At 54.5% G+C, this 23,036-nt stretch overlaps 1 protein-coding gene across 6 annotated transcripts in view; it reads right to left on the bottom strand.

The window, feature by feature from the left end:
• Positions 1–22,562, bottom strand: part of TRPV3 (transient receptor potential cation channel subfamily V member 3) — a 28,878-nt gene extending 6,316 nt beyond the window's left edge. For 3 of the 6 annotated variants that reach the window (XR_009049956.1, XM_057715104.1, XM_057715105.1), the window contains exons 1-15: positions 22,429–22,562; positions 21,634–21,757; positions 19,921–20,041; positions 15,627–15,872; positions 15,356–15,442; positions 14,281–14,435; positions 13,354–13,530; positions 12,392–12,532; positions 10,271–10,551; positions 7,989–8,165; positions 6,868–7,026; positions 5,982–6,083; positions 4,904–4,977; positions 2,817–2,982; positions 1,234–1,300 (exon numbers count right to left, since the gene is read on the bottom strand). Coding sequence is in view for 5 of the 6 variants with exons in the window: in XM_057715104.1 (XP_057571087.1) it covers positions 1,234–1,300; positions 2,817–2,982; positions 4,904–4,977; positions 5,982–6,083; positions 6,868–7,026; positions 7,989–8,165; positions 10,271–10,551; positions 12,392–12,532; positions 13,354–13,530; positions 14,281–14,435; positions 15,356–15,442; positions 15,627–15,872; positions 19,921–20,041; positions 21,634–21,718 (2,038 nt within the window). In the remaining variant the exon portion in view is untranslated. Of the gene's footprint in view, positions 1–1,233; positions 1,301–2,816; positions 2,983–4,903; positions 4,978–5,981; positions 6,084–6,867; positions 7,027–7,988; positions 8,166–10,270; positions 10,552–12,391; positions 12,533–13,353; positions 13,531–14,280; positions 14,436–15,355; positions 15,443–15,626; positions 15,873–19,920; positions 20,042–21,633; positions 21,758–22,428 lie in introns of those variants that run through there. The other 3 variants (XM_057715106.1, XM_057715107.1, XM_057715108.1) reach the window with 2 other exon arrangements.
• Positions 22,563–23,036: the final 474 nt, after the last annotated feature.

Raw genomic sequence — 23,036 nt, 5'->3', positions numbered from 1 at the left:
GTAAGATCTCTGGTCAAGGCCTCTTTCTTCTCTTCTTCCCAATGCACTACAGCAGTGGCTCACTACTGAGTGGATGGACGGATGGATGAATGAATGAAGGATCAATTAATCAGTGAGAAAATGCATGGATGAATAAACAAGCAAGTGAAAGAGCAAATAAATAAGCAAAACTGGGCTTTTCTGGTGGCACAGTGGTTAAGAATCCGCCTCCCAATGCAGGGTACATGGGTTCGATCCCTGGGCTGGGAAGATCCCACACGCAACTAAGCCCATGCGCCACAACTACTGAGCCTGTGCTCTAGAACCCGAGAGCCACAACTATTGAGCCCACATGCCACAAATACTGAAGCCTGCGCACCTAGAGCCCATGCTCCACAGCAAGAGAAGCCACCACAGTGAGAAGCCTGCGCACCACAACGAAGAGTAGCCCCCGCTCACCGCAACTAGAGAAAGCCCGCATGCAGCAATGAAGACCCAACACAGCCAATAAAGAAATAAATTTATTTAAAAAATAAAAACAAAAAATAAGCAAAACTGTGACCCAGGAAAGGTACCAGACAGATGGGAACAGCTACCTAACTTCAAATGCCAATGATAACTGGAGGGAGAAAACTTCTTGGGAATATCAAACCATATCTCTTTATGCAGAGGATAGAAATAAAATCAGGTTGTGCTGTTCCCTCTGTTGTAAATGGAGAGGTGTTTAAGAGGGGTTTCCATCCCTGGGCCCCAGCAGACCAGAGGCTCTCACAGATGTATCTTCAGCAAACTGTGACAAAATGTGATGTGCAGGGCCGAAGGAGGTTATCTCAATGCAATTCTCTATTCCTATTTTTCAAAGACCATCAATAAAATTTCTGCAAACTTTAGTTTCTCCATTTGTAAAATGGGGCCAAAAACACCTGCGAAGCCTATCTGAGGCTGTGAGAGCCGCATATGATGACAGATGTGAAGGTGGGAGGTATACCACATAGGCTGGGTTGATAAAAGTGACCGGTTCAAATCCTGCAGTCTCTAAGCCTCAGTGCCCTTATGATCAGGGATGAAGATGACTCCCCCTTGGTCAAGATGTCGCGAGAAGTAAAAAGAGAATGGTTGGGAAATGCTAATCACGTTGTGTTCCACTGGTGGCCGATAGAATTGCTGCAGAGGCTCCTGTGTGCTCTGCCACATTGACACCTGTATAAAGTGCTTTTCAAATGCGGGAGTCACTATCATTTATAAATCACTTACCTACTCCAAATCCAAGTAAGAACACGATATATACAAACAAGAACTTCAGAACATCATGCAAAATAACCTACAAAGAAAGAAACACGATTCAAGGGTAAGGTTTGAGCACATATTCACTACACACTGATCTGACTGCCTCCCGCCCTCTCCCGGGTTTGCACCCTAACCACGCCCTATCTCGGGCCACTGTGCCATGCCCCTCGCCATGTCCTCCTGGTACTCCCTCCACAGCTCAGTGCCGGGCCCATCTCCTCTGGAAGGACTTCTCCTCTGTTCCTGCTCTCTGCCCTCCTCCCTCCTAGCACACAGTCTGTTTCGGTCCCCACTGATGCAGGCTGCACATGGGCACCTTTCCTCATAGAATCTCACATCTGGAATCTTCACACTTCCAGGGGGCCATGTGTGTGCTAGACCCAGCTCACACCAGTCCACAAGAGCTGACTGTCACACTTCTCATGAATTTTCTGAGCTGGTTGTTAAACACAGCCGTGACTAAGAATTAAATCGTGCAAACTTATAATTAAATAAATTACATTAGAAACAAAGATAGCAAGTATTCAAAACATCACTTCCAAGTGACTTTACTACACTTTACAATTATTCAGGCTTTTTTTTTTTTTTTCCTTTTTGGCCCCGCTACGTGGCTTGCAGGACCTTAGTTCCCTGACCAGGGATCAAAACCATACCCTCAGCAGTGAAAGCTCAGAGTCCTAACCACTGGACCACCAGGGAATTCCCAAAATTATCTAGGCTTTTGAGGCTATTCACCTCTATCATAGTCATATGGTGGAAACACTATATCATGCTGTGTCACTGTGCATCCCTTCCCAATTCTGTATTCAGTGACATCATGTTGGTATGGAAATCAGCCACTGCGGGAATATTTACACCATGGAAACTAGTAACAGCTACAAATCAAAGATCGTTGATTGCCTAGCTCTAGACTTAAGACAGCGATGGGCAAAATGTTCAGGCAGATTAAACTTTAAAAATGTGTCTATCTGTAGCCGTTACATTGTGAATAGCACAAAAAAAGCGGATGAAATATTCTTTTAGTATTTGAAAACTATTATCCAATTCAGCAACTAGGTGGCTCAGCATCACTGACAAACAAATGCAGTTCCAACATGAGTCTTCATTGTTTCCCTTTCATCTTACTCCTTAAAGCAGAGGAAAATATCAGGCACGTTTATGTTGGCACAACACTCACTTGTCAATTGCAACCACAGGTTGCAAAATCAACAAATTAGTGGGTGAGACTCAACTAGTCGTGTGGAATTTACAACAAAAAGCATTGTATATTTTGTTATTGTTTGTAACCTGTGTGCTACACATCCTTTACATGGTACACTTATATAATAAACATATCTACATGTATATATATATATCATATATACATATTTTCCCTCCCAGAGATCCTGACCAAAGGCAAAGGGAGACCATGGCATTTGGGAGAAACAGCAGTGACCTGTCCCACGGGCAAGTCTCTTTTCCTCTCCAGACCTCAGTTTCCCCATCTGAACAATGGGCCTTCTCGGAGGGCCCTCCCTCCCCATCTCTGACACTCGGCAGCCCCAACGCACCTTCTGGATCATGACGCTGTATATGCCCATGGACTGGAACCCCCGCGTGTAGTAAAGCATGTTCGCCCAGCCCAGGGCCATGGCCAGCACAAGGCAGGCGAGGTACTCTTTGTAGGCAAACAAGTACAAGAAGACAGACAGTATCACAAGCATAGCTTGGAAAAAACTGTTCAGGAGACACAGGAGACAAGGGCCTTACTTACTTCTCCTCGGCATCAGGGCAAAGATATCCAAATCCTCCAACCTCCCTTAAACCCTGAACGGTTACCCTGATGGCTGGTGCTGCAAAGATGGATAAGGCTGCCCCAGATCTGCTGGACCACATCTAAAATCCAGCCTTGCAGACGGCATTGCCAAATGCGAGCTGGGGCTGGTTGCAGTTGACAAGGACTTTTTAAACATATGCCCAATGCCCAGGAGATTCCGGCTCAGAAGGCCCAGGGCACTGCCCAGGAGTACGTATGTTCTTTAAATCACCCATGTGATTTCTGACTCCCACAGAGATTGGGGAACACTGGCGTAGACTAAGGATGCGGTGAAAGATTGCATTTTTAACCAAAATGACAAAAGCTGACAACACCTGTACTCAAAAGTCAATCATAACAAAAGTCCCCCATAACCTACTTTAAAAATCTTTTAAAATACTACAATACGTGCTATATAATAGATATGCTAAAAGGAGATTGCACAACAATGCAAATGTACTTAACAGGACTGAACTGTACACTTAAAAATGGTTAAGATGATTTAACTTTTGTGTCACGTGTATTCTACCACAATTTTAAATGTTTCAAGTACAATATACACCAAACATACAAGATCAAAATCTACTCCCAAACAGTGTGTAGCACCATCAGTTCGGCGGACATTTGGATAGAAACTCTCTTGCTTATAACATCATGTAGTCTCCACGATTACAAAATATCTAACTAAAGTTAGGACATGGGCAATCTTGATTTCCTTGTGCAAGGAAAAGAAAACATTGGGGCGATCAGTGCATTTGGGACAGAAGTGAGGAAGCATGTTTACATCTCCCTTTACACTAAGAAAACAACGAAGAAGCAGAAGAGCAGGACAAGGCATTGGTGCCTTTTGTGTGCACCAAAGCCAGTGGCTATATGAATGGATTTTTCTCTGGAATCCTCACATTTTCTCCAAGGTGACAGACTCACATGTGACTTGTACCTTGGGCAGTGCTGCACCTGGCCTATTCATTCACTGCAGTAGCAGGGGGCCCCATCTGCCCACAGGGATGAAAAACTCAGTTCATGCTTCTGGAAGGTGGGTACATACTTAATAAAGTTATTAATAGGTATGTGGAAACATCAGGCCTAGATTCAAGGTCCTACAGACCCAGCCTCCCAAATGCTCCGAAGAGGTGGGGTCTAGAGAGCCGTGGAGCCCAACATGCTTCATCCCAAGCTGCAGATCCTGTTCCATTCACGTGGCTGCAATGCTGAATCAGCCTCCTTTTAGAGACAGGGGTTACGTAATCCTCTGACATCAGCTGCACATGACCTCATTCAGAGAGGCTGCTGAGCTGGGCTTTCTGGCTAGGGCCTACGCTGGGGTCAGCCCTCCACTAGCTCAGGGTGAGGCTGACAGGGAAACTGGGCTGGCTTCGACAGGACAGAAGCTCTGTGTGACTCTGAATGACTCACTTCCCTGCTCTGAGCCTCGGTTTTCAGGCCTAAAGATGAGACTCGATTTCTCAAGTACCTTCCGGCCCTGATCTGCCAGGGTCCGAGACCAGCAGCTGGGAGGAACTGGCCTGGAATGTCCCTTCATAAAAAAATAAACATGCCTTCTCCGTGCTGCCTGCCGCCCAAGGCTCTGAGGCACGGTGTAGTCAGCTACTCCTGCAACCAGATGGTGGACACTGTCCTAGCATTCTCTGGTCCTCTCCCTGGGCATCTATGTGCCTCTCTTACCAGCAGGGAGAGAGGAGGTCCCTGGCTATGTGACTTGGCAGAATGACTGGGACAGGCTGACATGGTAGGGTGGCTACTGCAGAGGGACACAGCGGCCATCAAACAGGACTTCAGCCTTGCCTGTGAGGTAGTGACCAAGGGAACAGACCTACTTACAAGACAAAGTGATACCAGGCATCTGAGAGGATGGACTGCAGGTCTGAGGGTCTCAGCAGGAAGATCGCCATGCCCTGAGGCCAGAAAGGAAAGAAAAGCTGCCCTCTCTTCATGCCCCTCACTGGAGGACTGGGGGAAGGGGGCGTGTCCCCAGGACTGAGACTCAGGGACCCGGGAGTGTGTGAAGGCTCAGTCAGAGCCCAGGTGAGGGATGTGGAAGGGGACTTGTGCCTGGGGGACAGAGGCAACCGCAGGGTAAGAGTGGATGCTCCCCCCTGATCTTCTTACATCTCTTACTCTCACCCTCATCACCACCCCAGAACCCGCAAAGCAGCACAACCATACAGTTACCTGCCATTCCCCAAATATGGCCCAGCTTTCCAGCCTCCGAGCCTTTGTTCATGCCGTTCCCCACACCTGCCTTCTCCCCAGCGTCCTCATGCCAACCTACCCTACCTAAATGCCATCTCTGCCTTCAAGCCTTCCCTGCCCACCCCACCAGTAAAAGTCACCTCTCTTCTTCTGAGCATGAGTCTGAGCCCAACATCAGGCCTTTTCATAGTCTATGTTAAAGTCTAGCTATTTGTGTCCATCTAAAATCCCTACCAGACTATGACCTCAAAGAGGGCAGACTCCTTCCATCCCTATCCCCTCCCCCAGGGCCCTGCACATTGAAGGTGTTCAGAATATACCTGCTGATTCATTGGTTGGGTGGATGAATGGATCACTCGATCGACAAACAGATGGAAAGATGGTTGGATGAAGGATGGAAGGACAGTGGGTAAGGATGAGTGGGTGTTTGAATGGATGAATGAGCAGCTGGGTCGATGAGAGATTGGATGCATGGATGGAGGGGCAGGGAAGATGGGACGCTGAGTGGCTGGGAGTGGTTAAATGGCAGAAAGATGGACAGATGGATGGAGGGATTGATCAAGTTGTAGGATAACCTGCGTATTTATGTAAATCTAAAGGTTAAAAAGGCAACGCCTCCCCAAAGTGCCCCAGCAGTAGTAGCTGAGCTTGCTGTCACCCCGCCTGCCCCGCAGGCCAGTCCAAGAGGGCTTGGTGACCCACTCACCTCTTTCACAGAAATGCACATGGCCCAGATGAGCACAAACATCCTTCCCAAGAGCTGCAGCCACCCCATCTTGTGCGTGAGGGCCAAGGGGTGCGGTAGGGCCTGGGGAGGAAGGAAGAGGGATGGATGGGTGCAGGATGGGGAGTGAGGGATGCAGGGGTAGCGCCACCTCTGGGGGTGGGGGGACCACGTACATACACCTGCCCAACCCTTGAGCTGGGCCAGAGGCCAGCACGGAGCCCGATCTCTGTACAGGGCGAGCGAAGGAACGGCAGCCCCCAGCCCCTCCCTTCCCCACCCACAGCAGGAGCCCAGAATTCTGCAGCGAGAAGCATGATCCAATCTATGCGAATAGCTCCCTCACACCTCTTGGCATTCCTCTGCTCCGTCTGTATCCAGACACTCACAGGGCCTCATAACACAGTTAAAGCCAAGACCCTGTGCCTCGTGTGATGGATGGGAAACTGAGACCCAGAGCGGTGGGAATGCTTCTCCAAGTGACCTCCATCTCCTCCCATTTCCTCTCATGGCCCTCACAGCAGAAACACCCAATCAGCTCCAGATTTAGACTTGGAGCCTGGGCAGGGCCTGGGGCTGCTAATCCCGCACCCCTCCCCCAGCAGGGGCCAGCCTGGGACCAAGAACCTGGGGTTGAGCTCAACTAAGCACTGGGATGTATCTTGTGTCCAAGACGCAGGGGCCAGCCTGGGACCAAGAACCTGGGGTTGAGCTCAACTAAGCACTGGGATGTATCTTGTGTCCAAGACACTGTGAAGCAAATCTCCTGGCCTCTCTGGGTCTCAGTTTCCCCATATGCACATGGGGTGGCTTCCATCTCCTGCAGCTCTGACCACCCCATCCCCCATTTCAGGGGGGGCCCACGTACCTCCTCCTCCCGGGGGCGGTAGTAAGAGATGAGGGTCAGGGTGATGTTGTAGAAGAAATAGAAGCAGAAGGACAGGAAGAACATGTACTTGGCAAACTTCTTCCACTTCATATGCAGCAGCGTATGCAGGGGCTCCAGGGTCAGCATCTCGTGCCGATTCTGGGGGTAGAACAGCACCGGTCACCATGGAGATGAGAGGGAGGGAGGGACCATTTTCAAAGGGCCCTCATTTCAAAGGGAGCTCTGAGTCAGCACTGCCGCTGGCAGAAGGGGCCAATGAACCAGTTTGGCTGGAAATGTTAGGAGGGTAATTTCCAGCTCCTGAAGCTCCATCCCAGTACACCCGACAGTAGCCCAACGCCACAGGATCTTGGGATTCTTGGCAAGGCGATCGGATGCACAGAGGGGAGCGAGGGCTAGAAGGGGTGCCAGGGCCATGACTAGGGTTCTGGCCCCTCCTGGCAACCCCCCTGCACTGTGTGACCCTAGGAAAACCCCTGACCCTCTCTGGGCCTCAGTCTCCTCTTCCATAAAACTGATCTCAATCCCTGCCCTACCAGTCAGGCTGCTGTGAGGGCCCAGGGAGACCCTGGGCAAGGCAGGCTCTGAATAGCACAACTCTTGGTAAAATGTGAAAGATGTGTTGCCTCACTTTCCCCCAAGAGCCAAAAACTTCCCACTGCTGATCCTCTCTTTTCTCCTTCAGCTTCACTGACTTCCCTGCCATGCCTCCTCCAGAAAGGCCTCCCTGATTGCTCCAACTGTGCACTCCTTGACCCTCATTTGGGACCGAGTTTGGGAGAAGAAGGAATTCTACGCCCGACCATATGGAACCAATAAGAGGAGTTGCGGGGGCGGGGGGGGGGGGACAAGACGGAGAAGATCTACATTCCCCACCCCCACCCTGCCCAGGATTATGGGGCCAGGAGACCCCCACAGCAAGGTCAGCTGGGATGAAGTGGCCCCAGCACCCACCCAGGCCCAGCCCACTGAGGCTAGGGAATGGGGGTTGCGGACAAGTCCAGCTTGTAGCTTGGGGTCTTCCCAGAGTCCCCTGAGTCCCTGGCCTGGGGCCCAGCCTGCCACCCCCGGACCCTCCCCATCCCACCCGGGAGACCCACGTCGATGTTGGTGTTGTAGACGATGATTTCCAGCACCGAGTTGTCGGTCATGGTGTCCACGTTGGTGAGGTCGTAGAGTGAGGACGACATGGGCCCGTATGCCCAGTCAGTGAACTTCCTGGACAGGCTCCGGAGCCGCTTCTCCTTGATCTCACGGCTGAGGATGTACTTCAGGATCTGGGAACAGGAAGAGGAACAACCTCAGCCACTGGACGGGGCTTGGGGCCAACACCGCTGGGCCTGCCCAAGGCAGACAGGGCCCGGGAAGAGGCTCCCACCAGGGATGGATTGAGTCCAGCTGAGCACCTGTCACCGTGACCCTGGCCCCCACCTCATCTGTGGAACGGGTGCAAAGCTCACTGACCTGCCCATCACACCAGGGATTGTGAATACTAGAGAAAAAAGGCATGAAGGCCCTTTGCACGCTTCAGAGAGTTGCACAATCAGCTCACAAATCCTTGCACCAGCTGGAGAGTCTGTTCAGGGAAGAATCCAGGAACTGACAATTTTGAGAAATAATTTCTGTTTGGCCTGGACCTGAGAAGAAGCTAAAAGTTTCCCCAGCTTCCCCATCCCACCCTCAGTCAAGACCATGCTGGTTGAGGCTCACTGCTCTGGCCAGTCAGGGGGTGATGCAAGACACCAGCCTTTCAGAGAGGCCTGTGGGACCCACTCTCTAGGTCAGCGAGCCTTGCTCTCTGCTGTATGTTAGGGTCACTGGGGAAAATTTAAAATTCCCGCACCACCGGCTAATTTAATCCAAACCTCTGGAGGTGGGACCCAGACATCTGCATCTTGTAAAGCTTCCCGGGTGGTTCCAAAGTGCAGGCAAGATGGAGGGTTCACTAGTTCCTGAAAGCGAGCCCTGGGTACCATAAGACGGGGGCGGAACTTCCTGGGACACCAACCCAAGGCCCAGGAGGAGGGTCCTGATGGGGAGAACAGTGTCAGAGCCCTGATCTCATGTGATCCAGTGGGGTTCCCATCTCGTCTCACATGGGAGCCAAGTCTCTACAGCCCAGGCAGGGAGCTCCTGGGGATAGAGCACATCTCCCCTTCCTACACCCCAGCCTAGAAGAGCCCAAGGATGGGGTCTGTGTCTCAAGCATGGCTGCACCCTCTGCTCCCAGCATGGTGGCAGCTTGGGCAGTGTCCAGAAAGGTTTCCAAAGAACACTGAATAAAGGAGGGAAGGGGCCAGGAAGGGTGCAGGCAGCTCCCCAAGACTGGCAAAGCGGCGGGGAGACACTATCCTCTAGGGAACCAGGGGGTCGTGGGGCCATGCCCTTCGCAGGAAGTTTCATCCCTGGGCTCTCCCCAGGGACAACACATGCCACCGTGGTCCTTGCAGAAAGTTCCAACTTGCCACCACAATCTGTCTCTCCCCAAAGCCCCCAGGAAGCTGTGTCCTTGGGGTGGGCAGGAGACGGGAGAGGCAGGCACACAATTCCTCCTCTGTCAAAGCCGTTCTCCATCCCCTCCTCCTCCCACAAGAGAATGAAAAGGTCCCTTGTGGGCACCAGCCCTGAGCACTGGGACGGGACCCAAGGCCCTCGAGGCACCGCCTCCCTCGTCAGCTGCCCTGAGGCTGCCACAGCTGTGACTGTTCAACAGCCCCACCCACCCACCCGGCACCCTCCTGCAGCCTCCCCAGCGACACGGTCCCCTCCCAGGGCCCAAGATGTGGAGGCTGAGAAGCAGCTTTGCCATGACCCCAGCCCCAACCTGAGTCCTGACCTCGAAATTGGACCAACCCACATCTCCAGCCACAGACAGAGATGGGAGCCCACCTTAGCGGAGGCTTCACCAAGGCTCCCTGTTACCTGGAGCTCCTCAGCCACATCACAAGGGCAGAAAGGGCCACTAGAAGCCACATACTCTGCTGGGGACTCAGCTCAATGCCGGACAGGCTGGGGTCTCTCCAGGGTCAGGGAGCAGCAGCCCATCGGCTCTGGATACAGAGCAGGCACCCTGGGACCCCTGTCCTCGTAAGAGGCTGAAGGCCCCGAGGGTGAGATGAACACTCAGCCTCTGCCCGGGGGCCTCCCCGCACAAGCATTCCCCGGCCACGAAGCATGAGTCACCGCAGCCCGAAGGCTCCTCCACTCTGGCCCCGGCGAGGGGAGTCCCAGGGCAGCAGACAGAAACACAGAGCGTTAGGGCCTGATGTCCTGAGGGTGGGCTCACGTGCTGCCTGTCTGTGGCTCTGTGCGGACCGCCACCCGGAAGGGCCCCTGGGGAGCCTGCCTGGCGCCCTCCCTCCTGCCTCCAGGCCCCGCCCACCTCGGCCTTGCCCATCTTGGCGGCCAGCTGCAGCGGCGTGAGGCCGTCGTTGTTGCGCATGGTCTCCAGCTCCCAGTTGCCGCTCCTCAGCAGGATCATGTCGTACATGCGCTTGACGAAGTCATTCTGCGTCTTGAAGTCCTCAGCCACCGTCACCAGCGCATGGAGGATGTTGTTTCCCTGCGAGTCCTGCGAGGTGATGTCCGTCTGCTCATTCTCCATCAGAAGCTGCACAATCTCGGGCTGGTTGGTGCAGGCTGCCAGGGCCAGGGGTGTCTCACCTGGGGGGAGGGGGAGCATGGGGCTCGTTTCTCTCCTGGACCAGAGCAGTGGTCCCCAAGGTCTAGGACTGGGGCTCATCCTGACCATCTCAGCAGGAGTGGGAGACTGAAGCTGGATCCTTGCATCAAACTCCTACCTGCTACCACCCTGCCCCCCAACACTATCCTCAGCACAGCAGCCAGATGGATCCTGTTAACATATAAAGCTCACCTAGCCCAGAACAAAACCTTAAATTCCAGCAAGAGTCTACAAGGGCCTACATCTTCTGACATCACCTCCTCCTCCCCACCCCCCGCCCCCACTAACTCCCCTCCAGCCACAATGGCCTTCTTCCTTTTCCTTGAGTACACACAGGCATCTTTCTACCTCAGGGCCTTTGCACAGGCTGTTCCTTCTGCCAGTAGTGCTGTTCAGATACCTGCATTGCTCCCTCCCTCACTACCTTCCAGTCTTTGCTTAAATGTCACCTTTTCAATGAATCACCCTAACTGCCCTTTTAAAATGGAAACTCACCTTCTTCCTGCCCCAGAACTGCTGATCTCCTCTTGCTTTACTTTTTTTTCCCAATAGCACTTATTATTTTCATTCTTATTCACTATGCTTATTAACGATGGTCTCTGCCCCATCTAGAATGTAAGTCCCATGAGGGTAGAGATCTTCATTTTGTCCACAGGTATATTTCACATACCTAGAACAATGCCTGGTGTATACAGTAAACAATAAATGTTTGTTGAAAAAAGAGAAGGCACACAGCAAACTGGGGAGAGAACCAGGGCTGGACATCGGGTCTCCTGCTGCTTCCCTCCCAGTCTCCATCCTGTCCCCTCTCTTTATCCCACCTGACAAATGTTTCCCAACACCAACCCAACCAGGTCTGATGCCAGGCAACGGACTGGACAAGACCTGTCCTCAAGGCCGCCCAGACCCATCTAGTCCTGCTAATTAAAAAAGCATCCAGAAAACAGTGGCCATCAGTCAGGGCCTGGGCTAGGGAAAGGAGTTAACTACAAAGTTGTACCAGTTAATTCTTTGGTGCGATAAAGCTGTTTGTCCCCTGTCCTGATCACGATGGTGGTTACATGACTGTGTGCATTTATGGAAATGAACAGAACTGTACATTAAATTGGGTGAACTTCCCTGTATCTAAATTATACATTTAAAAAAAATTTTTTTCACCTGGGATAGCCTAACCCCAATTGCTTTTGGACTCCCTAAAGTGTCAGCCAGGGAATTTTCATCCTCTCACTTTTTACACCCTGTTTGCGGTTCTGAAAGACACTGGACACAGGAAACAGAGGCCAGAGCTGGCAGCCAGGACAACTACATCAGCCCCTTACTACACTGGGGCAAGTCATTACTCTTCTCAGAACCTGTCTCCTCTCTGGTGAACTAGGACTTAAACTAGAGCTCTCTCCTTAAACTAGAGCTCTCTCCTTGCTCTCCCTCCCACATGTCCGTTCCCTGCAGAGGGCTGCTGGGGTGGATGTCTGTGTGCCCCTTAAGACCACCAGGTGACACTCCCGGAATGCAGGCTCGGCCATCCTACCCCCAGCCATCCACGTCCCCAGCCCCTTCCTCTCCGGTCCAGCCTGGTGGTCCCGTTCAGATGGATCTGCCCGGCGCCTCCCTGGTCCCGGCTCTGTCCTCCAGGGCCTCGAACACCACCGAGCCAGCCGGCAGAGATTGGCAGTGGGGTCTCCAGCCCCGCCCCCCCCCCCCCCCCCCCGCCCCGTCTGCTAGCGCTTCCTGGGGCAGAAGCCCCGCCCTGCCCTCCGCCCCCTCTCCCGAACGTCGAACCCCCGAAACCCAGACCCCAACCCGGGCGGAGGCGGCACTCACCGAAGTAGAAGCCTTCGTGCTTGTACTTGGGGTTGAAGAAGACCCCCTTGGCGTGGGCGTTGACGTCGGCGCCGGCCGCTATGAGCTCCGCGGTGATGTCTCTCTGCCGGCGCTCGATGGCGATGTTCAGCGCCGTCTGCCCTGCGGACAGGACCGGGGTGGGGGAGGGTGGAGAGGGGTCGTTCAGCAGCTGCGACCGGGGGTGACACACCCTCTCTGGCCTGTTCCCCTCTCTGGCCTTCTGTACCCTCCACGGAACCATGGAGAAATACGAGCTACCAACGAGGTTTACTGACTCCAAAAAAATCAGAGACACACCTTATTGATAACCCACAACAGAGTTCCTGAGCAGGGAAACACTATTCCGCGTTTGGTCTCCCTGCCCCCTCTCTCGCCCACCTAAGAGAGAAGCCACAAAACTGAGACCCAGATGTGGCTGCAATAATGGTGATGGTGACCACGTTACGAACAGTTGCCATGTGCTGGCCCTGCCCAGCTCTCCAGCCTCATCTCCAGCCTTCTTGCCAGCGCTCGGCTGTGTCAAGCGCAGTCCCATCTCAGGCTTTCGCCCTTGCTTTGTTCTGGATCCTTCTCACGGGGCCGGCTTCAGGGTGAAAGGTCACCCCTCTGACCATCCCCAATCACTTCGATGACGTTATCTTTTGTTTTTTTAATTTTCTTTTCATAGCCTCTTTCATCAATGTTTAAATTACCTTATTTAGAGCAACAGCCTTCATCTGTCTTGTTCATTCCTGTGCTCTGGGGCCAAAAACACTGCCTGGCACGTGGTCAGTGCTCAAGATTGTTTGCAGAATGAAGGAAGGTGCCGAGCACCACACTAAGTGCTTTGGACTTGGGTGACAGCGGTGTCTGTCCATGGTGTGCCCCCCTCCTAACGCCCCCCCACGCCCCCCATCCCCCAGGAAAACGCTGTCTGCACAGCCCCTCCAGCAGGCGGGTACCTTCATAGGCCTCCTCCGTGTACTCGGCGTTGATGAACCTGTCTAGAATGTTGTGTTCCTCGGCGAAGGCCAGCAGGATCCGCACAATCTTCTTGGTGTTGGAGTTGATGTTTAACAAGGCCTTCATCAGGCAGGTCTTCCCCGTGTCCGAGGCCGTCAGCTTGTGCATGAGGAAGTCTGCAGGCAGGGTCGCAGGATGGAGCCACCACACAGTGAGGCCCGGGCTGCCCTTGGCCAGGGTGTGGGAGCTGCAGCCTCAGACCTCAAGACCCTGCCCCAGGCCCTCCCCTGGGCTCCCTGCCCCCAGCTCCCCCACCCCTCTTCCCTGTCCAGCTCCTCCTCCTCCTCCAGCCTCCTCGTTGGCTCCTCCTTCTCCTTGGTGAGCGGCCCAGAGCCTTATCAGAGACCTTTTGCTCTCTGCCTTCTGCACCGTCTCCCTGGTAGGGGGTAATCCCACCCACTGCCTGGCTTCCCGGCTCAGAAATCTCCAGCCTATCACCCTCCACCCCGGTTGCCTACAAATCAACCTCAACCGCCTCCCTCTTAACTTGCTACTCCCCTGGTCCCCAAGACAGTTTGGGCCCCACCAGCCACCAAGTCTCCCAAGTCCAAAAGGCACCACCCTGGGCTCACTCCTCACATCCTTGAGTCCTGCCAGTGCCGCCCCCTGAAGAGCTGTTCCTTCTCCCCCAGGCCTGCTGCTGGGGTCCCAGCTCTGCCTGAACAGCGCCTTCTCCAGGTTTATCCCCGTCCTCCATCGTCCCTGTCTAACCCTTCCATGGCTCCCCATTGCCCTCAGAATCAGGTTTGAAGTTGCCAGCCCAGCATTTAAGGCTGGAGGGTGGGGTGGGAGGGCAGTGGGTAGGTGGACAGCAGGAGCCAAGCAGGACCCCCAGCCCCGCACCCTCTGCCAGGCCAGGCACTAACCAGGCACATCCGGGCTGTGGCGCCGCTTGCACAGCTCCTGCAGCTCCACCAGCAACTCCAGCAGCTGCTCCACGCAGCCTTCCGACACAGCCGCAAAGATGCGTTTCTTCAGCCGCTTCTTTTTGTGCTTGTGCTCTTCCTTGGCCAGGTCTGCACTGAGGCCAGAAAATGTTTCCAACTCACTGCACATGCACCACCACACCCCACTCTCTCTTCTTCCCCCGCCAGAGCCCCTGTACCATCCCCCACCATCTGCACATGCCCTTCACAATGCCAGAAATTCCCTCCTTTAGGGCTGGGTTCCTGGGGAGGTGCTGGGATTCGTGTTGCCCTCTGCTGCTCCCCTTCTAATCCAAATGCAATCACATTTTATCAAACTGTATCTTTGGTTCCACATAGTAATGATCAGGAAAGATACATGCCTAAATGTTCATCAGGATTACCTCGAAAGAATGAGATCAGAGGAAGGGAAATTTCACTTTCATACTTTGCGTTGTTTGAATATTTTTAATATCTCTTTCCCCATCCCCACACTCCAAATAGGCAGCCACGGGAATGCGTTGGTGTATCCTTCTGTTTGTATGTGTTCGTGCAAAATGCACATTGATGTTTGGTGGCTACCTGCATGTATTTTTTTTAAGTCTTTACTAAATTTGTTACAATAGTGCTTCTGTTTTATGTTTTGGTTTTTTGGCTGCAGGCATGTGGGATCTTAGCTCCCTGACCAGGGATCAAACCCACACCCCCTGCGTTGGAAGGTGAAGTCTTAACCACTGGACCACCAGGGAAGTCCCCTACATGCATATTTGTAATTTAGGGATACGGCATTGCGTTAAGTTCTCATTCTGCTGCGTACTGTTATTCAGATGTTTTATAATGAATGGGTATTACTTTTATAAAATACAATCCTCCCTTCCCCCCCAAAATGACCTACATGCCACAGCTGTGGACCCAGACATTTGTCCCAGTGCCCCAGGAATGGCAGCCTCTTTCTCTTTCCTGCAGGGTCCTGGTGCCTGTCCCTCTGGCATCTGCCTGGTGGGCACAGTGGAAGGAGGGGAAGGGCCAGGCTCACCTGGGACTATTGGGATTGGATGGGGTCTCTGTCACGTCATCCTGAGGAGACTGTGGGGAGTCCATGTCATCAGAGTTGCCAGGGAGGCTGGGGTCGGTTTGGTGCGGGGGATGGGGAGGAAAGAGAGAGGAACAAGTGTTTAAGTGGACAATGGTAGCATGCCACAACGAGGCCTGGCTGTGTGGTCCAGGGCGAGTCACTGCCTGCCCACTGGAGCCGAGGGCTGGGCCAGGGCAGGGGACTTGGGGTGTGGGGAGAGTGCGGTACTCACCACTGCCGGATGTTGGAATCCATGGGCTTGGAGAAAATGGGGGGAGAGGTCTTGGTGACCGTGGGGTTGGGCTCGAACCCTTCTATCTCCAGGAAGAAGTGTGCACTGGAGGGGCAGCCAAGCAAGGCCATTAGAGCTGGAGCAGGGCCCGTCCACCTGTGTGTCTTGCAACCCTGCTGCTGAGGACGCCCACCTCGCTGAGTGCTCACTCTTGGCCAGGTACAGGCAAGCCCAGAAGGCTCACAGCTAGTCCAGAAATGGGGAACAAATGGTGTGAGGGCAGGGCTCACTGATACATTGCCCACCCCACATATACACACCTTCCTGTCTCCTGCCCATCAAGAGAAACCTTCTGACTTGGCCTAAAATCAAATCATTCTTCCAAAAGAGAAGAAAAAGGGAGGAGCAAACCCCTAGCTGGAAACTTGAGGGCTGGATTCTAGTCTGGCTCTGGCTCTGCCTCTCCTCCTGTGTGACCTCAGGCAGTCACTTGCCTTCTCTGGGCCAAGTATCCTCACCTGGATGGAGAATGGTTGGGCTAGGTAATCCCCAAGGCTTGGATTCTGGAGCCAGTGCTGCTTGAGGACTGTCTACTTATGGACTGTCCAGCTGAGCATCAGAGGTCTTCCAGTATGATCACCTTTCCCTGCACCCCTGCAGTACCCCAGAACTGCCACCCCAAAGTTCTCCCCACACCACTATGGCAGCACTGACCCAGAGACTGCAAACACACCTGCTGGCAAAACATCCTGGTTGACATTTACTATCTCCAGGCAGAGCCCAACTCCCACACCTGCAGCTGTTTCCCCAGGACAATTGGTCCAGCTCCTGCCCTGACCTCCATCCCATCCTACCTATCTGGGCTCAGTAGTGCATTTACTCAATGAATATTTATTGAGCACATACAATGTGCCAAGCACTATTCTAGGAGCTGGGGATACAGTGGTGAACAAGTAGACAAAAATTCCTCCCCTCACAAAGCTTCGGTTCCAGTGGGTTGATAAGAACTGGCCCCAAGGATCAGACCAGATTATAGCACAGTGAGGCCATTGCTTTGCTTGCTCTAGACAACAACGCACTGTCCTTTGCCTGTAAGTTCTTCAATGGCAGGAACTACAATTGCATCGTCCTAATTCTCTAGAACCCAACATTGGTCATGACACTCAGAAGACCTAACAACAGATGAGTGTAAGGATGGATAGGTGAAAGATAAATGAGTGGGAAAAAAGAATGGCTGGTTGGACAGATGAGTGGATGGACAAATAGATAGGTAGATGATGGATGATTGGAAGGATGGATGGATGGATGGATGGATGGATGGATGGATGGATAGATAGATGGACGGATGACTGTCTGAGGTATGAATACTTGGGTGGGTATATGGGTGGATAGATGGAAAGACCAATAAGCAGACAGAGCAACACAACCTTAAACTGCAAATGTTGGGAGGTTGCATTGCTCAACAGGAAGGTGAGGGCTGTGACTGAGGAAGGAGGACTTCAGCGGCTGGGAAGGAGGGTGGTGAGAGCTGAGCCGGAAAGGACCCAGCTCTGGGTAAGGACCTAACTCCTAGGGTGGGGAGCTGCTAGACCACGAGGGCCTGTCCCATGTCTGCCCTACTTGCCACTGCACGTGCCGTATCTCATCCACCAGCATGAGCAGACGGCAAGGTCTTAGCCAGGTGACATCCCGGTTCCTGACCTATGCAGGCACTGTTTGTTTATTCCTACCTTTGACCCAGCCCGAAAGGCACCACTACCTGGGTGTTAACTCTGCTGGGCAGACAGCTCTGCACCATTCCTCCTGCATTTCTGTTCCTTTGAAGGCAAAGAACCATCCCCAGGCAGCCCCAGGGCTGGGGAGGAGCTTATCTCTCCTACTTTGTCCCAGGAAAAGCCCAAGTGCTCTGATCTTCAAGGCCAGGGCCTCTACAGCCTTCCTGGCCTGTGTCTGTGTCCCTGGGCAAGGTGATGCCCAGGGGGAGGTAACCATAGCAGCTACTCACAAGGAGTGGCATGATGCTTCAGGAAAAGCTCCAGGTCTAAAAATTTCTCCCCAATCTAGACTTCTTGGTGCCTTCAATTCCCCCATTAAGTACATATTTCCTTAGTGGTCAGTACTGCCTTCTTTATATATAATTAATTTTCTTTTTTCTTTATAAACTTGAGTCCTATACTCAGTTCTGAGGGAGATGCCAAAACCTTTGGGGTCTGGGGAGAAGTAGGCACGCGAGGGCCCTCAAAGAGCTTTGGGAAGAAGAAGAGACCACTGATTCATGAGACCAAGGTCACACCTTGCACCAGCCTCTTGGTTGGGCTGGGGCCATAGGCAGAGCTGACCCTGTAACTAAGTTCGTGAACCAGGATAGGCTCAGAAGGGCAGCCTGACTGAAGGAAGAATCTGAGATTTTCCTGAAACCCTGTCCTCAGTCCTTCTCTGAGGTCCAAACCTCCTCTGGGAAAGTGATAGGGGAGGGGAGGGGGTGGGGAGGCAGGAGGGTGGTGTTGGCGGCTTAGCTCAAAGATATCTCTGCTCCTACCCAGACAAGTCCCCCCCCCCACCAAGACCCAGGCTTCCCCCACAGGCCCCCGACACCTGTCTGATCTCCACATCCACCCAGGTTTCTCTTCTGCACTCCAGGATGGAGCTTCCACCTGAATGAGCCTCTGGCACCTCTCAGCCAACATTTCATACCTGAACTTGCCTCCATGCTCCTGACCTTGTTCCTGCTCCTCTGAAGTGCCCATGACAGAGACAGCCCCATCATCCCTCCGGGTCCCCCCACCGGAATAGGGAACATCTCTCAGTCCTCTGTCTCCCTTCCCCCCCCCCCATAGTTGATCCTGCAGACTCCACGATCCCCAGCCACCAGGCTCACCACCTATCGCCTGGGCAATAGTTGCAACAGACTCCCCTCCAATCCGTCATCTACACAGATTACCCAGAACATCCTTTCAAAAATGCAAATCTCGCCATGCCCTCCCTCTCACACAAAATCCCTCCATGGCTCCCCACTACCCCCCAATTGTGCAATCTCCTTCACTGACTACCAAGACCCAGCCCCAGTGGGACTCAACTCCCCAAAGACTTCCCCCACCCACCCAGCACTTTAGTCGCGTGGGATTCCTCGCTGGTTCCTGCCCCAAGCCTCTGCCCTTTCCCTTCCTGTCCACCTGCCACCATCCACTGCAATACCAGCTCCTCCACGACATGCCCACAGGATCAGAATGATCTGCCCCTCCTCAGGCCCTGCCCTGCCTAGTTCAGCATCTCTCCAGGCCACTCCCCACGTTCTCCCTGGGGCCCCTCTCACCACCTAGACTGTGAGCAGAGGTGGGTGTTCTTTCTCTCATGTCCCAGTCTCCCCAGCCTGGACCCAGCCCCAGGCCTGGTGCACGAAAGACCTCAGCGATTATTACTCGAATCAACAGAAGGGAAACCACCTGGCTTACCTCGACCCAAGAAGGGGCTGGGACAGGGCACACAGGCCAGGCTAGGCCAGGGGGCCCCCCCGGGTCCAAGGGAAGCACAGCTGGGGTGAAGGATGGGCATCCGGGCTTGAGGGGCACCGAATTGGCTGAGGGACTGGGTGACTGCAATGGGGGAAGCTCAGGGGCCAGCTGTGACCCCGGAGAAGTACTTTCTCTGCTCCCGCCTCCTCCGTGTCCTCACCTGGGAAGTGGTCATAACCGTCCCAGCCCTGCCCAGTTCCCAGGGGCCCTGGGGAGTGACAAGGACAATGACAACGATGAAGACAAAGTTCAAGGTAACAAAACACTGTCCTTGCTGTGCTGAGCACGTTGTTGGCACCACTGCAATTAACCATCACTCTGTGGGTGGTGTTCCCCTTACGCAGGTGGGGTTGGAGAGCTTGAATAACCTGGCTAAGCACCCAGTGGACATGAAATTGGTACCCAATTAGCAGCCATTGGTAGTAGGGGGTCCCTGCTGCCTGGAATTTCCACCCACCTCTCTGCTCTTTGTCTCAGGATGACTCCGGCAACTCCCCGCCTCCCCCGGGAGCCTTTCTGAATGTTTCTGCCCTCAGTGCCCCCCGCCCCTCCAGAAAGGCCCCCCCGATGGTTCCAGTTGCACTGACCTCCCCAGCGCGGCCCCAGAGCGTGCAGTGCTGTCCCCTACACACCCCCAGTTGTACCTGGCTGGGCACGAGGCCACCCCAGATGAGACTGAGAGTCTCAGTTCTGCCCCAGGCAAGGGGTCCCTGAGGGTGGGCACCAGGCTCCTCCTGTGCCCCTCACAGCACAGCACCCAGGCCCGAACCTGCCAGGCCTACCTCTTCGTGGTAGGGGTGATCTCCGCTGGCCTCTTCTCCTGCAGGATGGCAGGGTTCCCACTGGGAAAGGTGGCTTTTTTGCCCATGAGGGACACCATCTCCTTGGGGTGGGCATTCATGGCTGGAACACAATCCCAGCACAGGTGCTCAGGTTGAGGGGACAGGGAGGAGTTTTAGGGGGCTTCAGACCCCCAGGTAGCACCATATGGCCCCTGTTCATACCCCCTAAGACCGGGAGCTCACTTTACCTTCCCAGGCCACACCCCCTTCTCAGGGACAGGGAGACTGTCCCCGCAGCTTCCCTTGCTCCCTGCTTCTGCATCCCTGCTCCTGAGGGTCCTAGGAGAGCCCAGCAGAGCTTCCAGGTAGAGCCCACCATGCCCTTGACCTCTCCCCAGACATCCTCCCCAGCCCCACCAATCTCCAGGTGGATCCCGGAAAATTAGCTCTGCTTTTACAATGTCCCTCCCAGGTTTTATGTTCAGAATTCTCCTCGACAGAGCAGGACTGTCACCTCCTTTGCTCTGGACACTACGCTCCTAGTAAGACAGCCTCAGGCCTCTCTGGTTTTTTAATTTCTCACCCCACCCCCACCCCCGGTGCTATCTGACACTAACACACTGATCTTCTTTCCCTCTCACCCAAAACTGAGTGTAACCAACCTTATGGCTATCTTCCACTGGACTCCCTCCTCACCTGGAGGGAGCAGCTGAGCCCTACCCTCCTCTGTCCAGACCTGCTTTACTGATACTCAGTTAGGGCTGGATCCCATGCTGGGCTTGGAGGGAGGTACTGGGAAGAGGAACTGATATGTCTTCCAAGGAGACTGAGGGGAACTTAGAGGTTTCTGTTGGGAGGAGGGCTGCCCAGGCAGAGGGGACAGCCTGAGCAGAGACTAGGGGTCAAGAAAGTTCAGCGAGTGGCAAGAAGCTGGTGTGGCTGGACCCGTGGGGAGTAAGGGGCTCAGGGACAGGTTGGGCCTGGAACAGCGGCAGGAGCTGTGGCTGAACCTGGGGGCAGCGTGGACGTGAGAGGCATCTGGGTCCCATAGGAGAGGGATCCGGGTCCTACAGGAGACAGCACGAGGGAGATGGCGGAGACTAGAGGCCAGGAGGAGGCTGCCATGGGGCCGGCGGGATGCGGATGGCGGGCTGGCCACAGAGGAAGAGGTGGCCAGGGGAAAGGGTTGTGTGGACAGGAGTGACTCTGCAGTTACTGGGGACCGTTTTCAGCTTGAGCTCCCTCAGAGTCATGGGGAGCCAGAGGGGGTTGATTGCTGTAAGAAGAGCCCAGCTGGGTGGAACTGGGGCCATTAGTGATTCTGACCCAAATAGGAGGGCTCCCTGGAGGAAGTGTCTGGATCGGGTTGTGTTTAGATTGCAGGGAGGCTTGGAAACAGGAGAGCCTCATCCCCATGCCCACCCACCCCACTAAATGTGAGCAGCCTTGGGAGAGGAAAGTCGTCTGGGGGTGGGGGGGGGCGCCGGAGTCATGTGTAGGCACTTAGAGGCAGGGGGCTCTGAGGAGGCCTCAGGCATCTTATTGGGAGAGAATCGACAGCACACAGGTCCCGGGCCCTATCCACAGTCGCAGGCTGATAAGGACGGGCCGCCTTTACCACCTCCCTCAGCCCAAAGTGACCTGTGGACAGATGGGGCTAAAGGCTGGGCTGGGCCAACACTGGAAGAGAGGGATGGCGAGCATGTCCCTTACCATTCCGTGGGCCTCGGTTTTCCCTTCTGAGAAATGGGCTGAACGGTCCCTTACGTGTCGCATCCTTGACCGCTGGCGGCTCCATCTTCTCTGCCCTGGCCGGTGAGTGCAGGGCAGTCCTGGGCTGCCGGAGCAGGAGGGGGTCAGGACAACTCTGGTGGGGGACTGCAGCCGCTGTTATTAGCTTCCTGAGTCACCCCGTAAACCTGTGTTCTCACTTGCTGGACTCTCTCGCAGGCCTGGCCCTCCCTCTCTCTGGGATTGGGCTTCCTCACCTGGGAAGTGCCTGCCAAGCCCTGCTAGTGACTGGAATGGCCTTTCCTGGGAGACAGACCAGGCCTGAGGGCCACAGGGCCCACCCCACCCACTATCCAGGGCTTGCTGACTCAGCTCTTATGAGCTGCTTGGGCCCCATCCTGCTCAAGCTCTGGGGCCATCTCATCCCGTCCTGAGCCCCCATCACACTGCTGCCCTGGAGAGCCACGACCATGGGGCCTGTGGGGGAGACAGGAGCCTCCCCTCTGCCCTGGGCACCTATGAGTGTCCTCCTACCCCCAAATCCCCAAACCTTGGGGAAAGGTTCCCACGCCCATCAGATCCTGTGCTCTCACACACCACCTGTGGCCAAGAGCTCATGTCCAGCTCTGTTTCCCCTGCTAGAGGCCCAAGTTCCCTCCCAGCCCTCCCCTGAGGCCAACTGGCAAAGGGCAGGCATGGCCCAGAGGGACCCCTGAGGTCCTCGTGGGACACCCTGAGGCCTTGGAGGGCGCAGGCTACCTGTGTGGCAAGACTCACCCGGGAGGTCCAGGTGGCGGTGGCTGCCCCTTTTCTCAAATCACCGCATGTCCGGGGCCCAAGGCCCCCCGGCGGGACGACAGCTGAGGCAGCGACAGGCTCTCATCGTAGGCAGAGGGATGGCTGGAATGAGGCGTCAGGGGCAGAACTGGCTGGGTCACCTGCCCTTGGCACCAAGCAGGCCACGCCCACCAGCCACAGCTCCAGCGCGCTCCCACCGCCCACGTGCCCTGCCTGAGTCACCCCCACACCCATAGGGCAGCCTCACCCCAACCCAGGAGACGGCAAGGGAGACAGCAGGTGCCGAGGCTAAAGTTCTGGTCCCCACTCTTCCCTTTCCTGTATTTCATGCTTCCCATCGTGGGCCTCATACACCTACCTCCCAAGGAAGCTGTGAGAAGTCAGAGATCCTGCCGGTAGGAGGGGCTCAGCCCCAACCCCTGGGAAGAAAGGCCACAGCCAAGGGCTGGTCCGGTTGACCCCATGGTGACCGCCCCCAAGACTTGGTTTCCATCCTTCACAAACCTGGGATCAAGTTCCCTCAGAGACAGAGGAATTCCCCATTCAATGCTTCCCACCAGAAATCATGTGCCGCCGACCTGGGTGTC

The sequence above is a fragment of the Hippopotamus amphibius genome, chromosome 17 (genome assembly GCF_030028045.1).
Source record: "Hippopotamus amphibius kiboko isolate mHipAmp2 chromosome 17, mHipAmp2.hap2, whole genome shotgun sequence".
NCBI classification, from domain to species: Eukaryota; Metazoa; Chordata; class Mammalia; order Artiodactyla; family Hippopotamidae; genus Hippopotamus; species Hippopotamus amphibius.
Note: the sequence above shows the minus strand (reverse complement) of the source record. Positions and strands in the feature narration are given on the sequence as shown.